At 46.8% G+C, this 25,791-nt stretch overlaps 1 protein-coding gene across 6 annotated transcripts in view; it reads left to right on the top strand.

Moving 5' to 3' along the window:
* DCAF6 (DDB1 and CUL4 associated factor 6) overlaps positions 1-25,791 on the top strand; it is a 2,172,363-nt gene that overhangs the window by 1,218,037 nt on the left and 928,535 nt on the right. For all 6 annotated transcript variants that reach the window (XM_069636466.1, XM_069636467.1, XM_069636464.1 and 3 more), the window contains one exon: positions 13,361-13,582. In XM_069636466.1, coding sequence (XP_069492567.1) covers positions 13,361-13,582 — 222 coding nt within the window. The remainder of the gene's footprint in view (positions 1-13,360; positions 13,583-25,791) is intronic.

The following is a 25,791-nucleotide window of genomic DNA, read 5'->3' as shown; positions in this document are numbered from 1 at the left end:
AATTCCATGTTGTATTTTGTCTCCCCCTGCTCCCCATTCCCCCTCCCACGAGCCTAACAAACACTTCGACCTTCCTCAATCCATACCTGCAGGCTTTCCTCCTTCTTCCCCTCTGAGAGGGCTGTCTTCCTCCCGACTTGCTTGGTCAGACCCAGACAGCGTCGTTACTATTTGCATCCAGGCAATCAACATGACCGCTTCTTCCTCCCCACCTCTATTTGCTTCCTCATCCCACACTGTGGTTTCGGCATTCGCCCATTTCTGAAGATCATACCACCAAGCTTCTGCTCTTGGTTTCCTACTTGCTTTCTATCTCATTGCTATCCTACGTTTAGCCAGTATATATGCCAAGTCTTTGAGTTTGCTCATATGCTTCAGTTTACTCGGCCTGGGGAACCCCCCCCCCCCAACATGCATACCCACGGGGAATGCACATCTAGAGTTCACTTTTCATGCCATGTAGTGGGCCACCTCCCTCCAGAATGTCCCTATTTCAGGGCATGCCCAGAACATGTGCACCATTCCTGCGTTTACCTCACCACATTTTGGACATGTCTGTGTCCCGGCATTTGTAAACTTGGCTGTCTTCTTAGGGGTCATGTATGCTCTGTGAGTGACGTATAACTGCACCTCCTGCAACCTTACATTCCTCGATACTTTCTTGTGGTATCCCTGCACCCTAACCCATAACCCATCACCCATCGGTTCCCCAACCTCCTCCTCCCAGTCCAGTCTCGTCTGGGTTACTTCTTTCCCCACTTTAGGCATCAACAGCTCATATATCCGTGAGACCTCCTGGCCTCCATCTGATATGTCATAAAAACTTTGTATGGCAGCCTAAGGCTATCGAGCCAACACTGCATCGGACCATGTATTTTTTATCCTCTTCACCAACCTAGCATATGTGATGTATTGCCCTTGATGTAATCCAGTGTCTTCTACCAAGGCATCAAACTCCTTAGCCTTCCCATCCTGCCACACATCCCCCATGGTCACTATACCTATCAGTTCCCACTTCCCCCTGATAGTTCTCCTCATTTGCACATCTTCTCCATCCAGTGCCACCAGCAGTATTTGTGGGGAACACGGGAACGAGTTCTCCATTAACAGGCAGGCTCTTTGCAACATCTTCCCCCCCCCCCCCCCCCAAGGTCCAGTAATCTGCTTCCTCTCTCCTGCTGCACTTTGGGTAACCACATCCATTCATTCAAGAAGTAAGGGGTGCATTCGGCCCCCAACAGTTTAGATTCAGATGTGGGATCATCTGATGGCCATCTTGCAACATATTGGAGTTGGCTAGCCAGGTAATATACCTCAAAACTGGGCAATCTGATGCCCCTTGTTCATATGGGTTCTGTAATTTCCATAACGCTACCCTGTTCCTGGAGTCGTGCCATATAAAACCCCTGCATATGCTCTGCACCTTAGCGAAGAATCGTCTGGGTACCCTTTTTGGTATATTCGCAAAATAGTGTAATAACCTGGGCAGTACTACCATCTTTAACAGCGCCACCATTGTCAAGGGCATCTTGGCCCAAAATGTCATGCTATTTTCAATTCTAGACACTGCTCTCTCAGTATTCTGCTTGTGTTCAACTTCAGTGTTGTGATATACATCAATTCCAAAATATCTGAACGTCTCTGTTTCCCATCTTATCTGTAGTACCGGCAGTTTATATTGTGGTATTCCTATATATCTGCCCAAGGGGAATATACTTGACTTCTTTGGGTTCACTGTGATGCCGGACAGCATCGCATACTGCTCCATAACCTCCAAAATATACTGTAAATTCTCCTCGGGGTACCTCAGGTACAGCAACATGTCATCAGTGTACATCGATATCAAATGTTGCCCACCCTTAAGGATGATACCCATCTCTCCATATTGCTGCCTCAAGTACGCCACTAGGCGTTCTAGTGCCAAGATGGAAAGCATCGGGGGACCACGGACATCCCTGTCTGGTACCTCTGCTCAATTGCCACTGTTCTGATATGGTTGCTCCCGTTCTGACTCGAGCTAGCCGTTTGTTGTATAGCAATTGGACCCACTGATAAATATGCGTGCCTATTACCATATTCCTTTAGGACAGCCAGCAGCCAAGGCCACTTGACCGAGTCAAAGGCTTTCACCGCATCTAGTGAGATTATTGCCGCCTCCTGGGAACTCCCCGGTGTCTGCTCTATAACATGATGGAGTCTTCTCAAGTTGTCAGATATGCTTCTGCATGGGACATACCCGATTTGATCAGAGTGTATACGTTTGTTTATGACTGGCCTCAACCTATTCGCCATCACTGCTGTGAGTATTTTACTATCTTGATTGAGCATCGAAAGCGGTCTATAGGACCCACAATCCATGTGCGGTTTATTGGGTTTAAGGAGCGGAATGATGATCGCTTCGTGTAGGGACTCCGGCAATGTGCTAGAGTTAAACGCTTCATTTAACATTGCCAGCAGCGGGTGAAGTAATTCTATCCTATAAGTTTTGTAAAACTCACTGGGTAGTCCGTCTGTCCCCGGGGCCTTGTTGGTAGGCAGTGACTTAATCACTAGTTCCAGCTCTTCCAACGTTATTGGGACCTCTAGGTTCTCTCTCTCCGCCACCTCAAGCTTAGCGAGAGTGATCTCTTTTTATGCTTCTTGCACATCTATTTCTTCACCCTCGGCCATATCTGCGTACAATTTCTTATAGTATTAAAGAAAAACACTAGTTCACTCCTTCCTGGGTATCCTGTGTATGCCCATCCACCCCTTGCATTCCTCTAATTGTTTGTCTAGGGGTCTCACTTCTGTATGGCCAGGCTAGTAATCTGCCTGGTTTGTCTCCCTCTGTGTGCTGCCTTTCCACAAATCTTTTATAGTTTAGGTTACATAGCCTCTCCCAGTGGTTCCTGCATCCTTGCTGTAGTTGGTTTATGGTCTCAGCCTCCTGAAGGGGCCCTGTATGCACACGCATCATTGTTTCCAACTGCCTCTCTGTATTGTGTAAATCCTGTATTATGACACCTTGCCGCCCTTTCGATGTCGCCTCTCCCCTCATCACTACCTTAAATGTCTCCCACAGTGTCCCAGCCGATTCTACACTGCCGGTTTTATGTTCGAAATACTCTTTTATCCCTTTCCTCAGGTCTTCTCTGAACGCTGAATCTTTCAATGCCTCGGCCCTGAGTCTCCATGTTGGGATTCTCGCTCTGGGGTGGCGGGGGGGTGGGTTCTGCCGGGTTACTATCAGTGGTGCATGGTCCGAGAGGACCATAGCCTTATATTCCGCCTGTGTCACTTCATTTGTTAATTCCTGTCCAATAAATATATAATCTAATCTGGTATACAAGTTTTGTGGGGCAGAATAGTGTTAGTATTCCTTATCCTGTGGGTGGTGCATTCTCCACACATCTACCAATTGGAAGTCCTGTAACAAGGCACCCAGTGCCTTCGCTACTGACCTATCTAGCCTCGGGTCCAAGGTACAGTGGAAGTCTCCTCCCCATATGACAGCCCGTCCATATATTATGAGCTTATTTTAGTATATAAGCTACTAAAATAACCTGTAGTGTCTTGCTTGGGGGCATAAATGTTGATGATGCTCACCTCTTTATTTTCCACCATCCCTTTTATTATCACCATTCTGCCATCTTTATCTATGGTGGACTGCAATAGCTTAAACGGGACGTGTGGCGCTATCCACGTTATGACTCCTTTGTCATATGCCGAGTATGTCGCCCCCAGGGTCATCGTTTTCCATTTTTTTGCTACCACTCCTTGCTTTTCTCTGTGAGATGAGTTTCCTGTAGCAGTGCAATATCTATTTTTTGTCTCCTCAAGTACGTCATGACCCTGTTCTGTTTAATGTAGCTATTTAGCCCCCTCACATTCCAGGTCCCTATCTTCTGGCCTCCCATTCTATCAGTTTCCTACCCCTCCCATCTCCTCCCCCACCCTCCTCCTCTTGCTTTGTGGCTTGCGTTTGTAGGCTCGTTCCCACTTAACTCCCCAAATTCCTACCCCATTACCCTCTTTAAACACCCCAACTGTTCCTCCACCCTACCCCTCTTCAACAGTTGCCTAGCTCCTTCCTTGGTCTCCAGGTACCCCGCATATAGTCCTGTATTCGGCCTCCGCCGATACTCGTAGCTCAGCCGGGGGATACCGCTCTACTAGTATCCCGACTAAACTAACTACTGGGGGGTGATAACGTGTTTCTTCTATGTTTCCTGCATTAGTCTCAGTTTACTACGCACTCGCACATCATAATCTCTTACTTGCCCATTTCACTTACACATCCCATATTACGTTTTATATTCTAGTCCAAAAGTCTGTATCTTAGCTATACATATGTAACACCACCCTTGCTTAGTGCCAAATACGTCTCTGAGAAACCCAGGTTCACTTATCCAGTCTGCTCTCCGTCTGGTCATCTGCTCCCGCCAGACAATTCCGTGCCTCCAACCATGCCGTCGCTTCATCCGGGGATTCGAAAGAAAAATGTGCCCTGTTGTTCTGCATCACTTTCAATTTCGCTGGGTACAGCAGAATGTATTTATATCCGGCCTCGGGTAGTCTCCTTTTAATGGACACATAGCTCAGCCATTGCCTCAGCACCAAAAAGGTGTAGTCTGGGTATGCTGTGATGGTCGTGGCTCCTCTACTTATAGTCCCCCCTCTTTGCAGAAGTGTTCCAGTATCTTCTCCCTGTCTTTATAGTTCAAAATCTTGACGATGAGCAGCCGGAAGGCTTGGGGGGGTTCTCCTGATGGCTGAGTGAGTGCCCCTCCGTCTATCTCCTGTAGCAGCATGTTCTCAACATAATCTATTTAGTCCGAGCCTTCTTTTCCTTCTGGGAGCCCTATGATGCGTATATTATTTCTACGCGCTCGCCCTTCCGCCTCCTCTGCCCTGTTTTCCAAGTTACACACTTGCTGTTGTAGTATGGTGACCTACTCTGCGTTCGTAGTGCAGGTGCCCGTGTTGGCCTTCACATCTTTTTCCAGCACCCCTGTGCACTCTGCCAATGATCTAACATATTGCCGTAATAGGTTGACTTCCACACTGACAGCATCGATTTTTTTGTTTGTTCCAGCGAGGTCCTTAATTCTGCAATCGCAGTGTCTATCTTGCGTTCCCATGATGTCTTCAACTCTGCTATGGCGTCCAGGATCTGTTGGTCATTTCGTGTCGGGCTCTCTATTCCCTGCACATCCTGCTTTTTAGGTCTTACGACTTCCGCAGCTTGTGTCGATTTGGCAAAGTCCTCCATTGTTGATTGTTTTCCTTTGGTTTTGCCCACTTTAGATGCCATTACTGCTTCTAGGGGAGCCCCACTTCCTGACTTTAGCTCTGCGTCAGCCAGCACTGCAACGCTGTTCACTATTTGCTCTGTTGTCTTGACCTCGCCTTAGCACCTCGTCCGTTCTGTGCCCGATTGTGGCCGTGAGACCTCACTTGTGGTGTGTGCGTTCCACTTACAGTTCTCGCCTCTCAGTTCATGGCACACACCCATACAGCATTGGTGCAGTGAGTTGGTATGTAACTCCGCTGACATGCACAGGGACCTGCCTGCCAATGGATGTAGATTGGTTGTACTGTCTTCTCCTGGGTTTTCCTCATATGTGGCTGCAGATCCAGCAGTTGGTTGTCTGGGTCTATGGTCCCCAATGTCTGCCTACAGTATGTTTGTCCAGGGTTGGGTGCTGCCGCGCCCCTGTGTGCCAGCGTCTTTTGCTACCTGGGCATGTAGCAAGTGATTTACAGGTTGGTTGGATCATGTGGTACGTGTTGGCCTGGGGTCTTTACTGTACCGCTGCATTCCTTACGCAGGCCGTGTGGCCGCGTTACAGTGACTGAACTGGTTGGTGATGGTCACTAGTGTGTTATCTGGGTGTCATGCAGGGTGCTTTCCTGCTTGCTCTTCACACCGGGGTCCTACAGTACCAGTGTTTGCACTGCAATCTTGGCCCTACGAGTTGTTTGTGGGCTGCAGCGCGCTCCTGATTACCGGCGTCCACACTTTGTTTGTTTTGCCCCATCCAGATCCTGCTGGGCTGCGAATGGACCTCGTAGTAAGGCGGTAAGGGATTACCGGTACCGGTACCGGTAATCCCTTACCGCCATTCGTGTAATGAGGCCCAGTGTCATGTCTGCGGGGGATGCTTATTTCACTTTACTTCCCGCTCTATTATCGCCCAGTCTTATCATTGAGCCGCTTTACCCTCTGTCTGCGGGTATTCGGCTCTGTGCTTGCTCTGTCCGGAGAAGGGCTTGCTGTCCTGCCCTCTGCAACTCGCGGCTAAAACTCCTCCCATACAGTGTGCCGCTCTCGTTTGTAGCCCCCCTGGGGAGCGGACACTCGCCGGTTCTCATGCTCCTGGTCTCAGGTTACGATCAGCTTTACAATGCGGCTGCCACGTCCCTTGCCACCAGCACTTTGTCGTCCGTCTTCAGTCTTCCTTTGTCATGAAGCGGGTGCTATTTTGGATGTTATGCTGCAGAGTTCCCTTGCTGATCTTTTCGGTCATCCTTTTGAACCTCTAGCTCGGATCTTCCCAGGATCACAACCATTTGCGCCATGTTCACACGTCCGTGGAATTATTTCTGTCGCAGATGCTTCGGTCCGTACGCTTGTGTGCTTCAGTATGATACAGGATCAGCAGGAGACTTCTAGAGACACAACGTATCTCATGGCTCCTTGGCCACGCTCCCTCTGTTGACAAGCGTTCACCTGACAGAGCGATGTCCACAATAAACTGTTTAAAAAGCCATTAAGATTTATGAATGCTAGTAAAGCCATAGTGAACTCGACAGAGGGAGGCTGAGATTCGAAAGGGGTCTGCGCCCGGAAGAGGGGGTCCCAGGGATGAAAAATCACAATAAGTCCCATAAGGAAACACACTTTTATTTGTAATTGGAACACATCAGGTCCTCAAAGGCAAGAGACTTTTATTGAAGAACCATCGAAGAACCTGATAGCTGAAACAGAACTGTCGGCTCATGCTGGAAAAGCTCGAGAGTGCCGTGCTCAGGAGACCCGCCTTGTCCCGTTCTCAAAACGCACTCTTTCTATATTTAGTTGTAAGGATTTGGCAATAGTTTTTATTTAGTATAGGTCTTTTACTTTGACAAGACGCCACAAGGACTGCCTTATTTTTCATTTTGATGGTTGAAGCTTTCTCCCATCTTATATTTAGGTTTATATTAGGTGTTTTTCCAACCTACATACAGTTTAATAAACAACCTTGATCACTTGTGTCTGTCTTTACTGTTGCCACCATGAGTTCTTTACAATTCTCTGTGGGAGGCGTGTAAAGTGGTGATTAGCAGTGATTCATTGGCTTCGCTGCAGCACATCACAGATTTTTTCACATGTAGATCTCTTACCCTTGAGGCTCAGGTTCAGGCTTTAGAGCAGGAACATAAGGGGATGGGTTTACGGAGAACCTACCATCAATTAAGAACTGCTAGAGGGAAGCTGGAAACGCTATTTGCAGGAGAGTCGACTAAATCTTGTTTACGCACTAAACAGTTTTATTACCCTAAGAGCAATAAAGCAAACAGGGTATTTGCTTGGAAGCTGCGTCACCTTCGGACTAGGAATCATCTGATGTCTTAGAGCCCCCAATGGTGAACTCTGTTCTCATAGCAAAATTGCACATTCTCACAGACTATTACACTTCCCTATTTCAAGCTGAAGCTTTAGATGCTGAGCAACACTACCTTCAACATCTATCCCTTCCAGTACTCTTGGCAGAGGACAGGTTGAAACCTAAGCGCCCAATTGAGGAGGAGGAGGAAGTTTTGCAGGCCATTAAGGCACTTCCCTCTGGCAAATTACCAGCCTGGATGGGTTTTCAATATAGCCTTTTACAAGAAATGTGCAACCAAACTGTTGCTTCCTTTCACAAAGCTGTTTAACAATTTTGTGTTGCCTGGCACTGTGATCCCCCTCTGTGGCGGGCTCCCTCCTTACCGTTTTACTTAAGCCTGGGAAGGATCTAAGGACTGTTCGGCATACAGGCCCATAGCTGTCCTGAATTATGATGCCTGTATTTATTCTAAGGTCCTGGCTTGCCGGTTGTTTCGCCCCTTCACTCCCTCAACTGGTGGGTCCGGATCAATCAGGCTTTATCCTTAATCGCCAAACGCATTATAATATCTGCACAATGATTAATGCAGTGAACTGGTGTAATAAGTGTAAGCTTCCAATGGCTCTTTTGTCACTTGACACAATTAAAGCCTTTTATAGCATAAGATGGTCATACTTGGCTGAGTTTTTAACAGCTTTTGGGTTCAGGCCTAACTATGTGAGAAAAGAAAATCGCAAACTTCACCTGCCCATATGTATCAATTAAAATAAATCGTAGGCTCTCTAACCCGATCCCCATTCACTGGGGCACACGCCAGGGTTGCCCCCCATCCTATTCGCCTTGGCCCTTGAACCACTGGCCATTAATGTAAGAGGTAACCCCTTAATCACATGGATTGACACCGGTGGATATACACCTAAATTGTCTCTCTATGCCGATGACCTTATTTTTATGATGAACAGCCCTGTGTCCACCTTTCCAGCAGTTACTATGGAGCTGGACTTGTTTCTGGGGATTTCGGAATATGCTACTGATTATGCTAAATCGGCAGCTCTTAACGTCTATGCCCCCAGTGGAACTCCAATATATACAACAAACTCATCCATTCCGGTGGGATGAGGATAATCTTAAGTATTTAGAAATCTACCTTACCGGCTCCAGTGACACTTTGTTTCGCCATAACTACCCGATTCTCTTCCGCAAACTTTACCAAGACCTTGGGCCTCATTACGAGTCTGGCGGTAACCGAGCTGGAAAAACCGGCAGTTTACCGCCAGACCCGTATTACCATTCCGCCTCCGTGATTCCCGGAAACGCCAGGGCATTACGACCCCGGTGACCCGGGAATTCCAGAGGCGGAATTGTGTAAGTCCCCATTCCCATGGAGCCCCATAGGTCTCCATGGGGATGGGGACAATGGAAACACTGGTTCCGTCTATGACAGAGCCGGTGTTTCCATGTCCGCCTGCAGGCGGGTGGTGTTAAACCTGCCTGGTCAGACCTGGCGGGAGTGCCACCTCCCGCCTGCAGGACTCTTAATCAGCCGGTCCAGAAAGAATGGTGGTGGCGGTTTTACCACCACCGTTCTTTCCAGACCGGCAGGGTCGTAATGAGGCCCCTTGAGTGGTGGAAACGCACTGAGATATCTTGGTTTGCCAGGTGCACTGCCATTAAAATGAACGTACTGCTGCTGCTGCTCTATGCCTTCTTGTCCCTCCCAGTGTTGCTTCCATTTCATACTCTTAAAACTTTGCAGTCTAAGATCTGGGATTTAATTTGGCAAGGGAAACCCCCCTGAATATCTAGGAATATTCTGGTCCGCCCGAAACGGCAGAGAGGCGTGGCTATGCCTGATGTTCATCAATATCTACTTGCAGCTGAGGTGTCTGATACTTGATTACTCAGATGCGCTGCTTAATGAGCACGGGACGGAATTCGAGCAGGCATGTATGGGAGTTCCTTTGACTTCCCTACCTTGGCTGCCGTCTTCATGGTGGCTTCTGAGGTACACCCTCTTGTCCAACCACTCTGGTTACCCTGACTTATTGGGGTACAGTGAATCATAGGTATCGGTTTACTCACCCCTCACCACTGACACTGGTTTTCAACAACCCAAATTTGACCCCTGGACTGAGTAGCAGAGACTTTATTAGATGGAGGTCTGTGCGATCTAGCTCAACTATGCAACAGTGAGACCCCACCTCACCTTCGAGCCTTGCAAGACGACTTTGACATTATCTGGATCAGAGACATTTCATTATGTACAACTTAGACACTGGTTCTCCCATCCTGAGACCAGAAGGGATGGGGGTAGGGATCTGATGCCTTTCGAGAAGCTTGTATCATTTGATCTCTCCTGTCACAGGGTCTCTAACATAACATATACAAACTTTTAGCAATGAGATGGCGACAAATATGAGGAGCTGGGGTCGCACGATTTCAATTACATCATGGGAAATGATGTGGAGGAGGGCTTCTAGAGTGTCCATATGTTCCACAATATTAGAGAGTTCTTAAAAAATTCTTTATTGTTGGTATCTTACACCTGACCATTTACATAATATGCATCCCCTTGGTGTGCAGAGGTAGGATGCATGGCTCGCATATGGTGGCATTGTCCTGTCATTGAGCCTTATTGGGCTGCTGTTGTCACTCTAATCCAGCAAATTGTGGGTATTCGGCTTCCCTTAGACCCCTTGGTGGTTCTATTAGGGTCTTATGGACGACCAAGATGTTTTCACCATTGAGGCCCCGCTCTCGTTGTTTTATCCAACAAAATTCTCACAAAATGCTCACAGCAGCTAAGTTTTCGATCGCTCAGCATTTGAAAAAGGCAGATAGTCCTTCGCTTCATATGTGGGACAAAATGTTGGTATGTCTGCGCCATGGCGAAAATCACTGCTACCCTCTGACTCTTTTTGGCGTATATGGGATCCCTTTGTCACTTTTGTAACCACAGATGATTATAGCCCACCGATCCCTCAACAATGCAAATCATTCTCTTTACTGTAAATAAGAGACATTATGAGTGGTGTAGATGGACGCCATCTTGAGGGTTTGCCTATAATTTTGTTTGATGTACGTACCCCAGGTCCTTGTGTGGACCTTCTCTCAGCATCTACAGACGATTCCAATGCACCCTCTCCTTGTTTGTGTATTCTTACCCCTCTAATTATACACCGTTATTCTCCTGATATACCTCTTCCTAGTTGTTGTTTGTTTGATTCGTAGTTTTTATTTGCTTTTTTCCTTTTTCTAATGTATTCGAAAATCTAATAAACCTACTTTTCACAAAAAAAAGAAAGTGTAAGAAAGGAAGAGGAAGGAGAGAACATCAGAGCGAGGATTACAAGAGTGCAAGGAATGGGCCGAGTGGGACCTGGGTGATGATTGAAAGGCACTTTTCCTTGATAACATCCTTATTGTAGAACCATGGTTCGGATTCACCTAGATTGTTCCCTGAGGATGTGAGATAGATGAGGTATTTACCTCTAGGCCATCACACTCAGTAGTGTATTACATAGTAGGGGTCACTGATCTCTAGTTACCATCTTCGGCTTTATGGATACCTGGGCTAGTGAGAAGAGGGACAGACCATAAGGAGCCCCTTCTTGGCCTATTCAATTTAAACCCTTGAATTAGGGACGTCCAGAAGGCAATATTCAAATTCCTATCGCAACATAAAAGACTGAGGATTCAAAGACCAATCCTGACATGACCAGCCCTCCAGGGGGGGCCTGGGAGTCCCGGAAATTGGGAGCTATATACTGGTGGCCCACCTGGCACCAATGCTTAGATGGGCGGAACAGGACAACCGGAAAGGGTGGTGGGAGATAGAACAGGCAGTTACCACAATCCCGCTTATGTCAGTTCCTGGGATCAGCAGCCCGCGAAAGGGCGGGGGTGGGGGGGAGTAAACTGCTACTTGCCACCAAAGCATCACTGCGTAGCTGGGATCAAGCAACGCGAATGAAGAAAGTGCGGCTGGGGTTGGGACCGCTCTCCCCCCTGGCACACAATGCAGACTTTACACTGGGCCTTAGCTGACAATTTTGGGAGGGATCAGAGGGTGCAGAGATACTATCCTTAAGAGATATGTACCAAGAGGGAGCCCGATGTCCTTTATAGATTGCAAAAAGGAATTTGGGATAGGGGAGGGCCAAACATATAAATACCTACAACTCCGACAATGGATTAGCCCATCCGGCAGTGAAAAGGGCAGGAGTGACAAATCCGTCCGGGTTAGAACTAACAATGTATGAGGGCACAACTACGAAAGAAATATCTAGACTATACAGACTTCTTGATAATGCCCAAACAGCAGATAAGCTTCCATACAAAGAAGAAAAATGGGAAAAGGACATGGGGGAAACAATCACAGAACAAGAGTGGGGTCAAATCAGGGCGAGAGCGCACAAGCTGTCCAAATGTACGACATTTAAAGAATCAGCGTATAAGCTTTGTTACAGGTGGTACATGACCCCCCACCTCCCACCGCCTACACAAGATAGATCCTAAATACCACCTGGACTGCTGGAGACAATGTTGAGGGACGGGGGACCTGTACCACATGTGGTGGTCATGCCCGAAGGTGACGTTGTATTGGAAAGAAATCTTGGGGCTCATCAAGTACATAACAGGCAGGGAGCTGCCTTGGTCGCCAAAAGTAATTTTACTGGGAGTGGTGTCGGAAGGAAGTTACACAGCATCTGGAAATAATGCAACCCTAATAACCCACTTACTGATGGCATCAAGAATGACATTAGCACAAAGATGGAAGTCTAAAGAGGTCCCAACAACGCCCTGTTGGTGGGTCAAAGTATGGGGAATTATGGCTATGGAAATGTGAGCGCCCTTAATGCAGGGAAATATTTAAAATTCCTCCAATCTGGGACTCCTTTCAGGGCTACGTGGAGGACAGGGAAGCTTCAAACCACAAACCCTCAGGAACATCCATGTTCGTTAAGCGGCCATAAGCAAATAGGACTCATAAGTGCGACAGGGAAAACGATTAGGAGTGAGGACGAGGTCTTTATAGCCACGGGAGAACGGGGGGGATGGGAGGGAAAGGGGGGTAGAGGGAGTTGCAGTTAAATGTCAAAAATGGAGTTAACAATCCCAAATTGATCAACAGCAGTTCTGAAGCATGGTTATTATAAGGTATTAATATGTGAAAGGTAAACTGTTCTTTGTTATGGATGCTTATGCCTTAATTGAAAATAAAGCTGGTTAAAAAAATACTTGAATTGTCTTCGCGAGTTGGTGTGTTTTTGAGGCCATCTGTGACACATACTAATGGTGTAGCTGGATTACAGGGCTAGTATTGGAGCATACTCGACACACAAGACAAAAGGAATTAGTGTGCCAACTTTCAAGGGCAAATCAAGTGTGCATGTGTAACTAATCCATAACACCCCGTGTTCCCCTTCAAACACTTCCCGCCGCCCCCTGTGTGTCTGTCGTTTCCCTTGCTTTCAGGAGTTTAAAAGAGTTTCTTCACAGCTTTTGTGGACCCATCTTGTGCCTGCACTTTTTTCATAGTGTTTGCATCCGCCACATTATTTATATTTGGTGGGCTGCCCCATCCCTCGGCTCTGCTCACTGAGACTGCCTGCCTGTGTCTTTTGTGACGCACCTTCGCCCATTCACTTCATTCTTTCCACCAGTACTGAACAAAGATCATAGTCATTGCAATGTCTGTTTTATTGAAAAGAATGTTAATCTGCAACACATTTCTTTTTGCTCATTGTTTTATTGACTCATATGTGTTCTGTTTTTTTAAGGAGGTCTTAGTCGAGCACCAGTGACATCTAGATCTGATGCAACATCCCAAGGTGAAACGCAAGAGAGTGCAATGGAATTAGAGTCTCTTTCTGAACAGTCTTCCGCATCATTGCAAGCTCAAACTGCATCACACTCTGCAGAAACCCTCTCGTCTGCATCTCAAGATATTGAGCCATGTCCGCCTGTAGAGGCTTCCAGTAGCAGCACTGTTGAACAGCCTGGTAAGGGTCAGTCTGTACGTGTTGAAAAAAGAAATCTAAGTCGTCACGTTCTGCTCCAATTGTGTCCACTGGAGTCTTGTTTATAGCAATTTTACCATCTGCCTCTGTACTGTGGGCTGTAAAGGAATGCATAATCTGCATCAATGCTGTCCGTTTTGGTTAATGGCTTGAACTCCAAATTTGCACAGTGAAAACGAAAAGTAGTCCCAGTAGTTTGAATTGCTGTGCGTATTTGTCGTTTTGGAAACACTGCAAGTCTTTTTTATATCGAATTTTAGACCTCTGACGATATTTATGAAGGCTTTGCATGTAGAGTGCATTAAATACCTGATGCTGAATAAAGAGAATCAATGGTCTCTTTCAAATTACTTTGCATGCATAAGAGGGAAAACAAAACAGGATTACAAATCATGTTATTGGTACCTTAGTTGGCACCTGCATTTTATATATGTATATATATATATATATGTATATATATTTCTGAGGCTTGTGGAATCTGCTTAGATCACATGCTGTGCATAGGCCGACATCTAGTGGAAGCTGCGGAGTATTACAGTTTGTTTTTCGAAAGTCGAAAATGGGCGTCGACACAGGCGTGCCAGTAATACTATCCCTAGTGTGACGTCCACTGTACCCAAGATCCCTCACGCGTGTAGGATCCTCAGATTGTTTTTTTCCGCCATACTGGTCGGAAGCATCTTGCGGAGTTCCCTGGCCTTAGCCATACTTTTGCCATACTTTTGCTGTTATTATAATTTTAATTCTTATTCATTCCCTTCCCCACCCCAACGTCGACCCTCAACCTCGACGACGGCTGGAGAAGTCATCGACCGTCGACTGCTGCACGACGGATCTGGGCCTCGGTAGGCCGCTGGCCTCGGCCCGGGCCTAGTAGGCCGCTGGCCTCGGCCCTTACAAGTAGGGAGAGTGGGGGGTGGTACATACTCTTCACTCTTAATATATAGTTACATTTATATATATTCCTACACTTAGCAGCCCGCTGCCTTAAGGTGCGTATGGAGGGTACCCCTTTTCAATTCTGCCCCAAGTGCAATCGCAAATACCCTTGGGTCGACAGGCACGCCACGTGCAATCTCTGCTTGCCGAGGGATCACCCCGAAGCGAACTGCAGAGCGTGTAGTAGGTTTAAACCTAAGACACTTAAGGACCGTTCGACAAAGCGTTGGGCCCACCACGCCAGGCAGGAGGCCATGGCAGCGGAGGGCGCCTTCAGCGATGGCAGCGACGCCGTACTTTCGGACGGCGAGGGCATTACGGCGTCGAAAGACAGCCGACGAGCGCAGGTCCCCGACCTCGGAAGGTCGTCCGGCAAGGCGGCTATGGGGAAGACCCCCGGCGACGCAAGCGCTACACACCTAACACACACTAAACACACTAAGACCAACCGGACCTCGACGACGTCGACTTCCCGGAAAGAGGCACAAAAAGAACGGTCCGACTCGGTGTCCTCTGGGCGCTCTCGATCGAGATCGCCTCACGACGCAAGGCAATCATCCACTCTTGCCAAGAGTGCCTCGCTACACACACTAACGGAAGTTCGATCGTCGGGAGACGAAGACGACTTCCACCCCCAGGCCGCGCTCCAAGATACCGAGACCGCGGTTAACACCAGTGAGGCCCCACGCCCGAAGCACACAGATACCTTTCCAGACCCTCGACGCCAGGCGTCGAAAGTCTCTGGGGCCCCCAAGGGACAGGGAAAACATTTTTCCACGCACGGAGAAGGGGGGAAACAGCGGAAAGCACAGCCTTCCACCCCTGTAAAGCCTAAGCAGACAAGCAAACACAAGTCTACCCTTGAAAATAAATCACCTACTAAAGTAATACCCTGTTCCAGGGAATGGTCCAGTGAAGACATAGACAGGGTTATGTCTAGGATGTCTTCCTTGGCTGATTTTTATGATAAGAACCCAGAACACTTTCTTTCATATAACCCTCAAGGGGCCACACCCTCAGGCTCCTCCGATCCTATCCCGCTAAGTAAAAAGCCCCGGGTCGAAAGACCTGAACCCTTCGAGGTTCAGCCTTTCTCCACTCCATATTCTACTCCACTCCCCAGTTATCAGGGACAAGTTTTCCCTGAAGAGGACCAGGAGTTTGCAATTATGGAAGAACAAACCGGGACAGATTACTATGCAGAGGATGAGGACCTGGAGGAGGGAGAAGATGAGCAGGAAATTTACAGAGTAGATTCCACAGTACAAAGCGAAGCCCCAGTTACTGACTCTCCAGTTGATAACCAGCCCCTCCTTAACGAGGTTCTCGCTCGAGCAGCGGAACACTTCCACATCGACACCCACGGTGTACAGGAGGAAAGGGACTTCGCGGAGGAGTTTGTAGGAGAGAGAAGACCGGTCGCTCAGACCATCCCTATCCTCAAATCCATCCAACGAAGAATAGATCCTTCCCTGGTGAATCCTAACCTCACCAGAGCTGTCAACCCCAGAATTAAAAAGATTTTCCGGGCAGCCCAGTCTGACCCTCTGTATATAAAGGGACATCTTAAACCAGATTCCCTAGTGGTGACCAACACTAGAAAGAGGGCTGGCACGCCCTTATCTTCATCAGAAGCTCCTCCCGACAAGGAGAGCAAAAAACTTTACGGGTTTGGCAGAAAGGTAGCCTCAACGTCCGCCTACCAAGCAAGGATTGCGAATTCCACCACCCTGTTGGCTAGTTACAATTGCCATCAATGGGAAGAAGTCGCGGCGCTCATTGCCTCTGCTCCAGAACCGTTAAAGGGCCAGCTGGCTCGGATCTCGGCAGAGGGGAGAGCCGTGTCTGGTTGCATTTTAAAAGCAACTTTCGACGCCGCTGACAACGCAGGGAGATTGATAGCAGAAGGTACTGTTATCAAGAGACATGCGTGGTTACGGCAGTCGGGATTCAAGACAGAAACCCAGGCTTCTTTAATAGACAAGCCAGTGGAACCCGACCTATTGTTTGGGAAAGCGGTCGAAGACGCACTTAAAAATGCCAAAGATGAATATGAGACTCTCAAATCCCTTGGCCAGCTTACCAACAAACCCCCTAACCAGAGGGGGAACAATAATTTTCGTCGCCCACGCGGCCAAAATTCACAAAGAGGCAACTATGCCCAGGGACAAGGTACACAATGGAATAACAACCAGCAGTCTACCCAGAGTTACGGCAGGGGTAACAAGAGAGGTCGTGGGAGAGGCAGAGGCAGCCCCAACAAGGGCGGTGGCACGCCTCCACCAAAACAGTGACGCTCAGTTCAGGGTCCCTTGCCACGCAACCCCAGTAGGGGGACGCATTTCCACCTTCACCCAGGCTTGGGAAGGGATCACCTCAGACAGATGGGTGCTGTCAACAGTATCCGCAGGATATTGTATAGAACTACTGCAGCATCCCCGGAATCATCCTCCACGACAAAGAGTGCACTCCCTAGAGCATCAAAGGATCCTTCTCGAGGAGATCGCCATTCTGCTAGAAAAGGACGCGATAGAACTCGTCCCAGGACACCAGGTAAACAAGGGTATCTATTCAACTTACTTCCTTGTGCCAAAGAAAGATTTGACAATGCGCCCAGTATTGGACTTACGGCCTGCCAACAAATATGTCAAGCCCCAAAAATTCCGTATGACCACGCTACAAGAGGTAATCCCCCTCCTAAAAAAGGGGGATTACATGGCAACCTTGGATATGAAAGATGCTTATTTTCATATTTCCATGCTCCCAGCGCACAAAAAGTACTTGCGCTTCAAGGTGGACAGTCGCCACTACCAATTCAAGGTACTGCCCTTCGGGATAGCTTCAGCACCAAGGGTATTCACCAAGGTACTGGCGGTGGCGGCTGCACACCTACGCAGGGAAGCAATCCCGGTGTACCCTTATCTGGACGACTGGCTCATAACGGGGGAAACCCCAGAAATTTGCAGGTCAAACATTCAGAGGACTATCGACCTCCTCCACGAATTAGGCTTCTCCATCAACGAGAAAAAGTCAAGTCTGGTGCCAGGCACCTCAAAACAGTTTCTAGGAGCTATCCTAGATACTCAGAAAGGATTGACCTTCCCTTCGGAAGAGAGAATTCGGAATATACTTCTGCAAATTCCGCATTATCAGTCAGGTCAACAGATAACAGTACGCAAAGCTATGCGGTTACTGGGCATGATGGCGTCATGCATTTACCTGGTCCCCCACGCGCGTCTGCGCATGCGTCCCATGCAGGAATGGTTGGCGAAACAGTGGTCTCAGGCAAGTGGTCATTGGGACGATCTAGTGGTCGTTTCGCCAACACTCGTACAGAGCCTACACTGGTGGACAAGAGAGAATCTCGCAAAGGGGAAACCCTTTTACGATCCCGAAGTACAAGCCGTGGTGACTACAGATGCATGCCTGACTGGGTGGGGAGCTCACCATCTCCACCACACAGCTCAGGGTCTCTGGTCTCACTCAGTAGCCAAGAACCACATCAATCTGCTAGAGCTTCTGGCAGTATTCCGAGCGCTAAGGGCGTTCGAGCCCCATCTACTGAACTTGTCGGTGCAGATCAGGACGGACAGCACGACAGCCATGTTCTATCTGAACAAGCAAGGGGGGACTCGTTCGCCAAATCTGTCCAAGCTTGCCCAGAAAATATGGATATGGGCACTCAGACGGAACATCTTCCTGTCATCGCAACATGTTCCAGGGGAGCTCAATTCCCTAGCGGATGCTCTAAGCAGAAACTCCCTCCCAGAAGAACACGAATGGGTCCTTCACAGAGACGTAGTAGAAGATCTCTTCTCTCAGTGGGGTTTCCCCACTATAGACCTATTCGCCACAAGCGAAAACAAACAATGCCCAGGATTTGCATCCAGGTTCCCCCAGCCGGACTCCCAAGGGAATGCCCTGTGGATGAACTGGTCAGGGATGTTTGCGTACGCTTTTCCACCAACTCCTCTCATCAGGAAGGTGGTGTACAAGATGAACAAGGAATCTATGACGCTCATCCTAGTTGCTCCCATGTGGGCGAGACAACCATGGTTTCCACACCTACGCAGGATGGCGGTGTGCGAACCCATCAGACTCCCAGCCTGGTACAACCTACTGTCCCAGCAACAGGGTCAAACAGTGCATCAGGAACCCAACTCTATGAACCTAGCAGCATGGCTCCTGAAGTCATAGAGTTTGGACATCTCAAATTACCACAGAGGTGTATGGACATTCTAAAGGAGTCCAGGAAACCAAATACAAGGCACTGTTACTTTGATAAGTGGAAAAGATTCGTTATCTGGTGCCAGAATAAACAAATCAACCCGGTTGATTGCACTCCTTCCAACGTTGTGACATACATGCTCCACCTGCTGGATGCAGGGTTGGTTTTTAACTCGCTGAAAGTACACCTGGCAGCCCTCTCGGCTTACACCACATCCCATAACAAGGTCTCGTGGTGGAAAGTACCAGTGGTTAAAGCCTTCATGGAAGGAGTAAAGAGACTTCACCCTCCTATTTCGAACCCACCGCCAGGATGGGACCTCAACGTGGTGCTAGCTAAGCTCATGGGACCCCCATTCGAACCCATGCATAAAAGTAGTCTCAAACACCTGACTTATAAAACGGCCTTCTTAGTAGCCATTACCTCCATAAGAAGGGTCAGTGAAATTCAGGCTCTGTCAGTGCAGGATCCTTTCTTTACTATCCACAAGGACAAACTGGTTTTACGCACACACCCTAGGTTCTCACCTAAATTCATATCCAAGTTCCATGTAAACCAGTCCATCGAGCTTCCGGCTTTCTTCCAGAACCCGCAAAGCTCGGCTGAGGTGAAACTACACACCCTAGATGTGCGTAGGGCGGTCCTATACTATGTAAATAAAACCAGACCGCTAAGGAAAACAGATCAACTGTTTGTCTCCGTAGCTACAGGCAGAGAGGGGGATCGCGTCTCTAAGGGCGCTATCTCGAAGTGGATTATCAACTGTATACAGCTGTGTTACTCTCTTTCTGACAAGACTCTGCCTTTTACGCCAAGGGCCCACTCTACTAGAGGCATTGGTGCCACTCTGGCTTTCATTGCAAATGTTCCCCTCGACACCATTTGCAAAGCGGCTACTTGGAGCTCTATTCACACTTTTACTCAGCATTACTGCATTGACACTCATTCCAAGACAGATACACAAGTGGGACAAGCGGTTCTAAGACACCTGTTTGCTCATGACCCTTCTCACATCCCACCTCCTTCTTCTGGTACTGCTCGCTAATCTATGCACAGCATGTGATCTAAGCAGATTCCACAAGCCTCAGAAGGGATACATTACTCACCGTAATCGTATTTCTGATGCTTGTATCTGCTTAGATTCACATGCGACCCACCCTTCCTCCCCTCCGAGAGAAGGCGCATGATTGCTTGTAGTCTTACCTTTTCTGTCTATCTGCTTGGATTATCTGTACTCACGCTACTCCTCATGCTTCCTCATGTCAGAAAAAATACAATCTGAGGATCCTACACGCGTGAGGGATCTTGGGTACAGTGGACGTCACACTAGGGATAGTATTACTGGCACGCCTGTGTCGACGCCCATTTTCGACTTTCGAAAAACAAACTGTAATACTCCGCAGCTTCCACTAGATGTCGGCCTATGCACAGCATGTGAATCTAAGCAGATACAAGCATCAGAAATACGATTACGGTGAGTAATGTATCCCATATATAATTCTTTTCTTACTGTTTTATTCTTTGTTTTCTCCACCTCTCGCTTATTCTTTCTCCCTCTCTTCCCTCCTCCTTTACTTTTTTCTATGCACTTACTCTATCAGAATTGTCCCTGGACCTGGTATGATAGCAACAAATGTTTGTCTCATCCCCCTTTACTTGTCTAAGCCCCCTCCCCCCAGCACTACCTGAAATGTCGTCAGGCCTAATGCGATAGTTGATTGTGTTGTTCCTCTCCCTCTTTTCGCCGCCCCACTCCCCTCCGCTCCCTCACCTGTTGTTATAATCTCCTGCTCTACCAGAAATGTCGTCAGGCCCAGTACGGTAGTCGCCTGTCTGTTTCCCATTTCCTTCCTATCTGTGTTTTAGCTCTTGCACTATCTGAAATGTCGCCAGGCCGATACAATAGTTAATTTCACATTCTTGTTGTTCATGGCCTGTAAGAATGTCATTGTATTTTCCCTTCTTCCCTCCCTTGCTGTGAAGAGCTTTGAAATACATTGTGTATAGGGGCTATATAAATAAACTATCATATCATATCATTGGCTGGATGTGCAGGGTAACCAAGTAAAATGCTAATATCGAGCATTAAACCTGCTTTCATTGATGATTGAATTCAGTTGCAATTTCTTAGCATTAAGTTTGTAACTTTAGTGTAATTGAGTATAGAGTATTTACAACATATTACATCTCTATTCCTGTCTCGTTTTGAGCCTTTTATATTTGGAACTGTTCTGAGCAGGCCCTAATTGAAAAAACTGTTTTTCACTTGTGCTACTGGGATCCAGTTAATGCTCCATCGGCTTCTTTAGTGCCATTCTTCTGTTATGCAACTTTGTCTATATAGTAGCGGATTTGTGGTTGTTTGATCAAATTATAACATGTCTTGGTGAGACCTCTAACGAGCATAGAGCCTATCAACTTTTCATTTTTTAAACATGGGTATAATAGCATAGACATCGCATGGCTAAGTCTTACACCTCCATATTGTGTATCTCCAGATTGGGTATCTGCCACAAATGTGTCCATCTAGGACATGCAGGTCACCCCTTACCCTGGGTCCGACTATTATTTTATCTCCCTTCCCGGTCAAAAATAGAAGTCAAAATGTGATTGCACCTAAGGGTAGAAATCCACAGTCACTTACTTTGTCGAACATTAACCCATTGTTGGGAAATGCCATCCAATTCTCCCCATCATGTCTGGTGCAGAGCATGTGAAAAGTTGTGATTTCCACCCTCACGGACGTTACCAATTGTCTGGCCCCCGAAAACTGAGGAATAGAACAAACCTTGGTTTACACCGGATCTTAGACTCAAATCTGGTTTGTCTAAGCTTTATTAAAGCTGGAAAGTGAATTCCACCCCTAGTCGACTGGCTGAATATAAGGCAGCTGCCAGAGCATATAAAACAGCCCTTCTGGAAATCGGACACGAAAGAAATATTTAAAATACTTAAGGAGCTCAAGTCCACTTCAGCCCCCGATATGGGTGCTGTAGTGAAAGACACAGCGTGGTGTCAAAGGATCCAGGATGCGAAGGGTGCTAAGTTGCAGGGCATCAAGTCCAATATCCTGGGAAAAAACTCGCCGTTGCCAAGGTGGCTAGCACCTTAAACTGCAGTGAGTTCAAACGATGTCCCACTGTCCCTGAATTCACCTTCTCCCCAATCTACCTGGAGGAGCTGACAGAAGTGGTTGTGCATCTCAAGACCACCAGCTGCAAAGGGGACCCATATTCGGCTATTATTAAAACCTGCCCCCCCTCCCTTCTTGATCCCATACTTCAGTTTGTCAATGTATCGTTTAGAGAGGGTGTTGTGCCTGATGAACTCAAACGATCTTGGGTCACACCACTATTAAAGAAACCCGACCGTCCTAGGGAAGATCCATTGAACTACAGGCCCATAACAAACTCTGCCTTTCTATTGAAGATAGTGGATAATGTGGCCTATAACCAGATAGCCCTACATCTCAACTCATTTCCCATCCTTAATTGCCGACAATCAGGCTTTAGAGCCGGGCACAGTACTGAGACTGCTATGCTGGAACTTAAATCTAGGCTTCTTTCGCGAACGGACAAAGGCTTGGCTTCTATGCTTATGCTTTTAGATCTTTCTGCCGCTTTCGACCTGGTCGACCACAATTTGTTGGTCGCCAGGCTCAAAGAAGTGGCTTTTTTCTCCCCTGCAGCTTCCCACTTGGTCGCATCATTTCTCCAGAACTGGTTAAGCTGCGTCTGCTCAGAGATTGCAGAAGCCACTGTTATACCAACTAAATACAGAGTACCTCAGGGAGCCAGTCTCTGCCCCTGTTGCTATATTATATTCACAGTTCCATTCTTTTCCATGCTGGATCAGGAAGGGATCTGGTTCACCAATTTTGCAGATGACACCCAGTGGTCATCCCACTGGAAGGATCCCATGCATTAGACGATGCCAGATTGAACAAAGCCTATACTTGTATAGAAAATTGGATGGCTGCGAACAGTCTAGCTCTTAATAGATCAAAGACTGAGCTAATGATTGTAGGATCCTCCAGAGTACTCGCCAAACAGGACTTCATCTACGGGAGTTTCCATCTAGGCAATGTGAAGATTAACACACTTAAAAAGGTAAAATCCCTCTGGGTTATTCTAGATCAACATCTCTCAATGAAAGCTCACTTGGGGAGTGTGGTGTCGGGAGCAGCCTATTATCGTAGACTTTTTTTTCCACATGCGCCCCCTCATCTCTCATGCCAACACTCAAACATTAGCAAGAGCTATAATAGGTGCCAAAAGTGACTACTGTTTTAGTCTTCTATCTGGCATTTGTAAAGCCGAAACCAATCGCTTGCAGGTGATCCAAAATGGGTCTGTTAGGACTGTTGCGGGTCTGACGAGACACGGTCCTGTCTCAGCGGCAAGAAGAGCTCTACATTGTCTCCCTGTGGAGGCTAGAATTTGCTTTCGCCTCATCATGATTACCTTCAAGTGTCTTAGGGGCACCATGCCGAATAACCAGAGGGATCTGTTAGTGTATAAGATCCCCTCTAGAAGGCTCAGATCCAAAAATATTAAATGCTGACCATCCCAAGAAGCAGAACAAAAAAGGCAGAAAAGGGAGCCTTTGGAGCGACGGCTCCTGCAGCCTGGAACACCCTTCTGCTGGACTTAAGGCTCGAACAGCAACTCGAGCCTTTTAAGAAAAAGTTAAAGACTTGGCTGTTTGCCTTAATCTCACCTTTTCCTGTCTCCCATGCTTCATGGCTCTTATCTGTTCTGGCTATTCTGTACAAGTATCTGTTTTATCTGTTTTGTGTCCTGTCCACGCCATTATGTCTCCGGGTCTGTTGATGCGCAATACAAGTTTTATAAAGTAAAAGTAAAGAATATCCAACTCCTGCTCAACGGCCTCCGCCCACTCTCTTTCCGAGATGGTCCTCTCAAAGGCCAAGAACATTTGTACCTCAACTATTTCACTACCCTCTGTATATTGTTCCTCTTGAACCTGATAACTTCCCCTCGATAGGTAATCCAACACATTATCTTTACCTGGCACATATTTTACCACAAACTCAAGCCCTTGCATCGAAGTGACCCACCTCATTAACCTCCTGTAGACTGCTTCAAGACCTTTATTAAAAAATACACCTACCAAGGCATATGATCGTAAAACACTGTGAATGACCTACCCCACAGGAAAGACTTACATTTTTTTTTTTTTTTTTTTATTGTAACAATTAGTTATTTACACAACTTTAATTACAAAATTAGAGACAACCTCTTCATCTTATTACTATTTCATCTATCCACAATCATATGAGTACATCAATCCATTATGGTTTTTTTTTTTTTTTTTTTTTTTGCAGTTCTCTCAAATGAAAGGCCTGTTTTTAACATTAGTCTTCCTCCAAAATGTTATCAAGAAAATCTACCAGGGCACAAATTAATCTAGCATTGTTTCCAGCTACCAGCGAATACCACAGATGTTCAGTTAGTTGAAAGGTTGATGTTACATGTTGGAGGAAGAATGAGCGCTGGGTCGCTACCTGGTCACATTCAGAGACTAGATGTTTGAGTGATTCTACTTCAATTTTGCAGAAACTACATTTATTATCAGCTATTTCTTTGTAGTGTCTCAGATACATCATCTCTTTGGTTTTATATATGTTAAGCCGAAATCTTAGGAACATGTTGCGATGATGTCTTGATGGAAATTTTGTTAGGTATTTAGGTAACTTATCTAGGCTGTTGCAAGTCATGCCTAGATTAAGTGATGATGGCAACGCCTCACGCAATTCTCCATTTTTTATCCAATACCAAGATCTCAGTTTTTTTTGGCAATCTGTGGGGTATTGCAGACAGTATCCCAGGAAATATCGATGACTGCCAATGACTTTCTGATTTTCATAGCCCAGATATGTAGCATTCCTGCATAATGTGTGGTGTCCATTTCTTTTAGGATTTCATATGCTGGAGCTACTGAGTTTAAGTTCATTTTGCATAACAAGGCAATGGACTTCCATAGAATCATGCCGTCTAATGGATCAAGGCCAAGTTCGTGTCTTATTGCCACAATGGGAACAAAAATTGGAAGAGCCAAGACTCCTCTCCAGAATTGGCCTTCTAACACTGCCCAGATACGGTTATCAATATTGAGTGCAGCCTCTGCCCGGTAAGTCAAGGCAGGAATAACTTTTTGACGATAGAAGGTCATGACCGGAATCAGGGTGAATTTGCCAAATTCATTGTGTAAGCGTTTACCCTGAAGAGTAAAAGCTGTCATGCGATGCTTCAGGTCTAAGATCCAGGCTTGTTCTCTGATTGAATTATTTATTTGTATCCCTAAATATCGTATGGTTTGCACAGATTCAATCTTTTCTCCTGATGCGAACCAGCTAAAATTCTCAGCTGATCTTTTATGTGTTGACCCAAAAGACATTATCTTCGATTTTCCGGCATTAATTTCAAGACCATTGGCTTGTAAATACAAAACCAACGCTTGGAGAAGCCGTTGTAGTCCAATTTCCGTTTGATCGAATAATACGATATCATCGGCATATATTGCATAGCTGATTGGTTGGTTGTTTACTTTCGGTGGAAAGCAGCGAACGTTCACAAAAACCTCCGGCAAGTCAGCAATATATAACTTAAACAATAACGCTGCCAAAGGGCAGCCCTGCTTTACTCCCTGGGAGGTTGGAATCTCTTTCGTCACGGAGCCTTTGTTATCAGTACGTACTTTTATTGAGGTTCCTGTATGCAGCGCCATGAGTGGATGAAGGATGTTCGCGGGGCATGACCATGATGTTAGTTTCTTCCATAAAATTGTGCGATTAATTTGGTCAAAAGCCTGCCGCATATCTATGAAAGCTACAAAAATGTTCCCCTTGTTTTTCATTATGTCAAGCTTGAGTATATTTACTATGAGAAGGTTAATTTCTGTTCCAACATCTTTTGTAAAGCCTGTTTGTCGCTTATCCATTAGATTGTTAGAGAAGGCCCATTTGGTGAGTTTTTGTTGTAAACATGTTGCAAAGATTTTG

The sequence above is a fragment of the Ambystoma mexicanum genome, chromosome 7p (assembly GCF_040938575.1).
Source record: "Ambystoma mexicanum isolate Mex_15411 chromosome 7p, UKY_AmexF1_1, whole genome shotgun sequence".
NCBI classification, from domain to species: domain Eukaryota; kingdom Metazoa; phylum Chordata; class Amphibia; order Caudata; family Ambystomatidae; genus Ambystoma; species Ambystoma mexicanum.
Note: the sequence above shows the minus strand (reverse complement) of the source record. Positions and strands in the feature narration are given on the sequence as shown.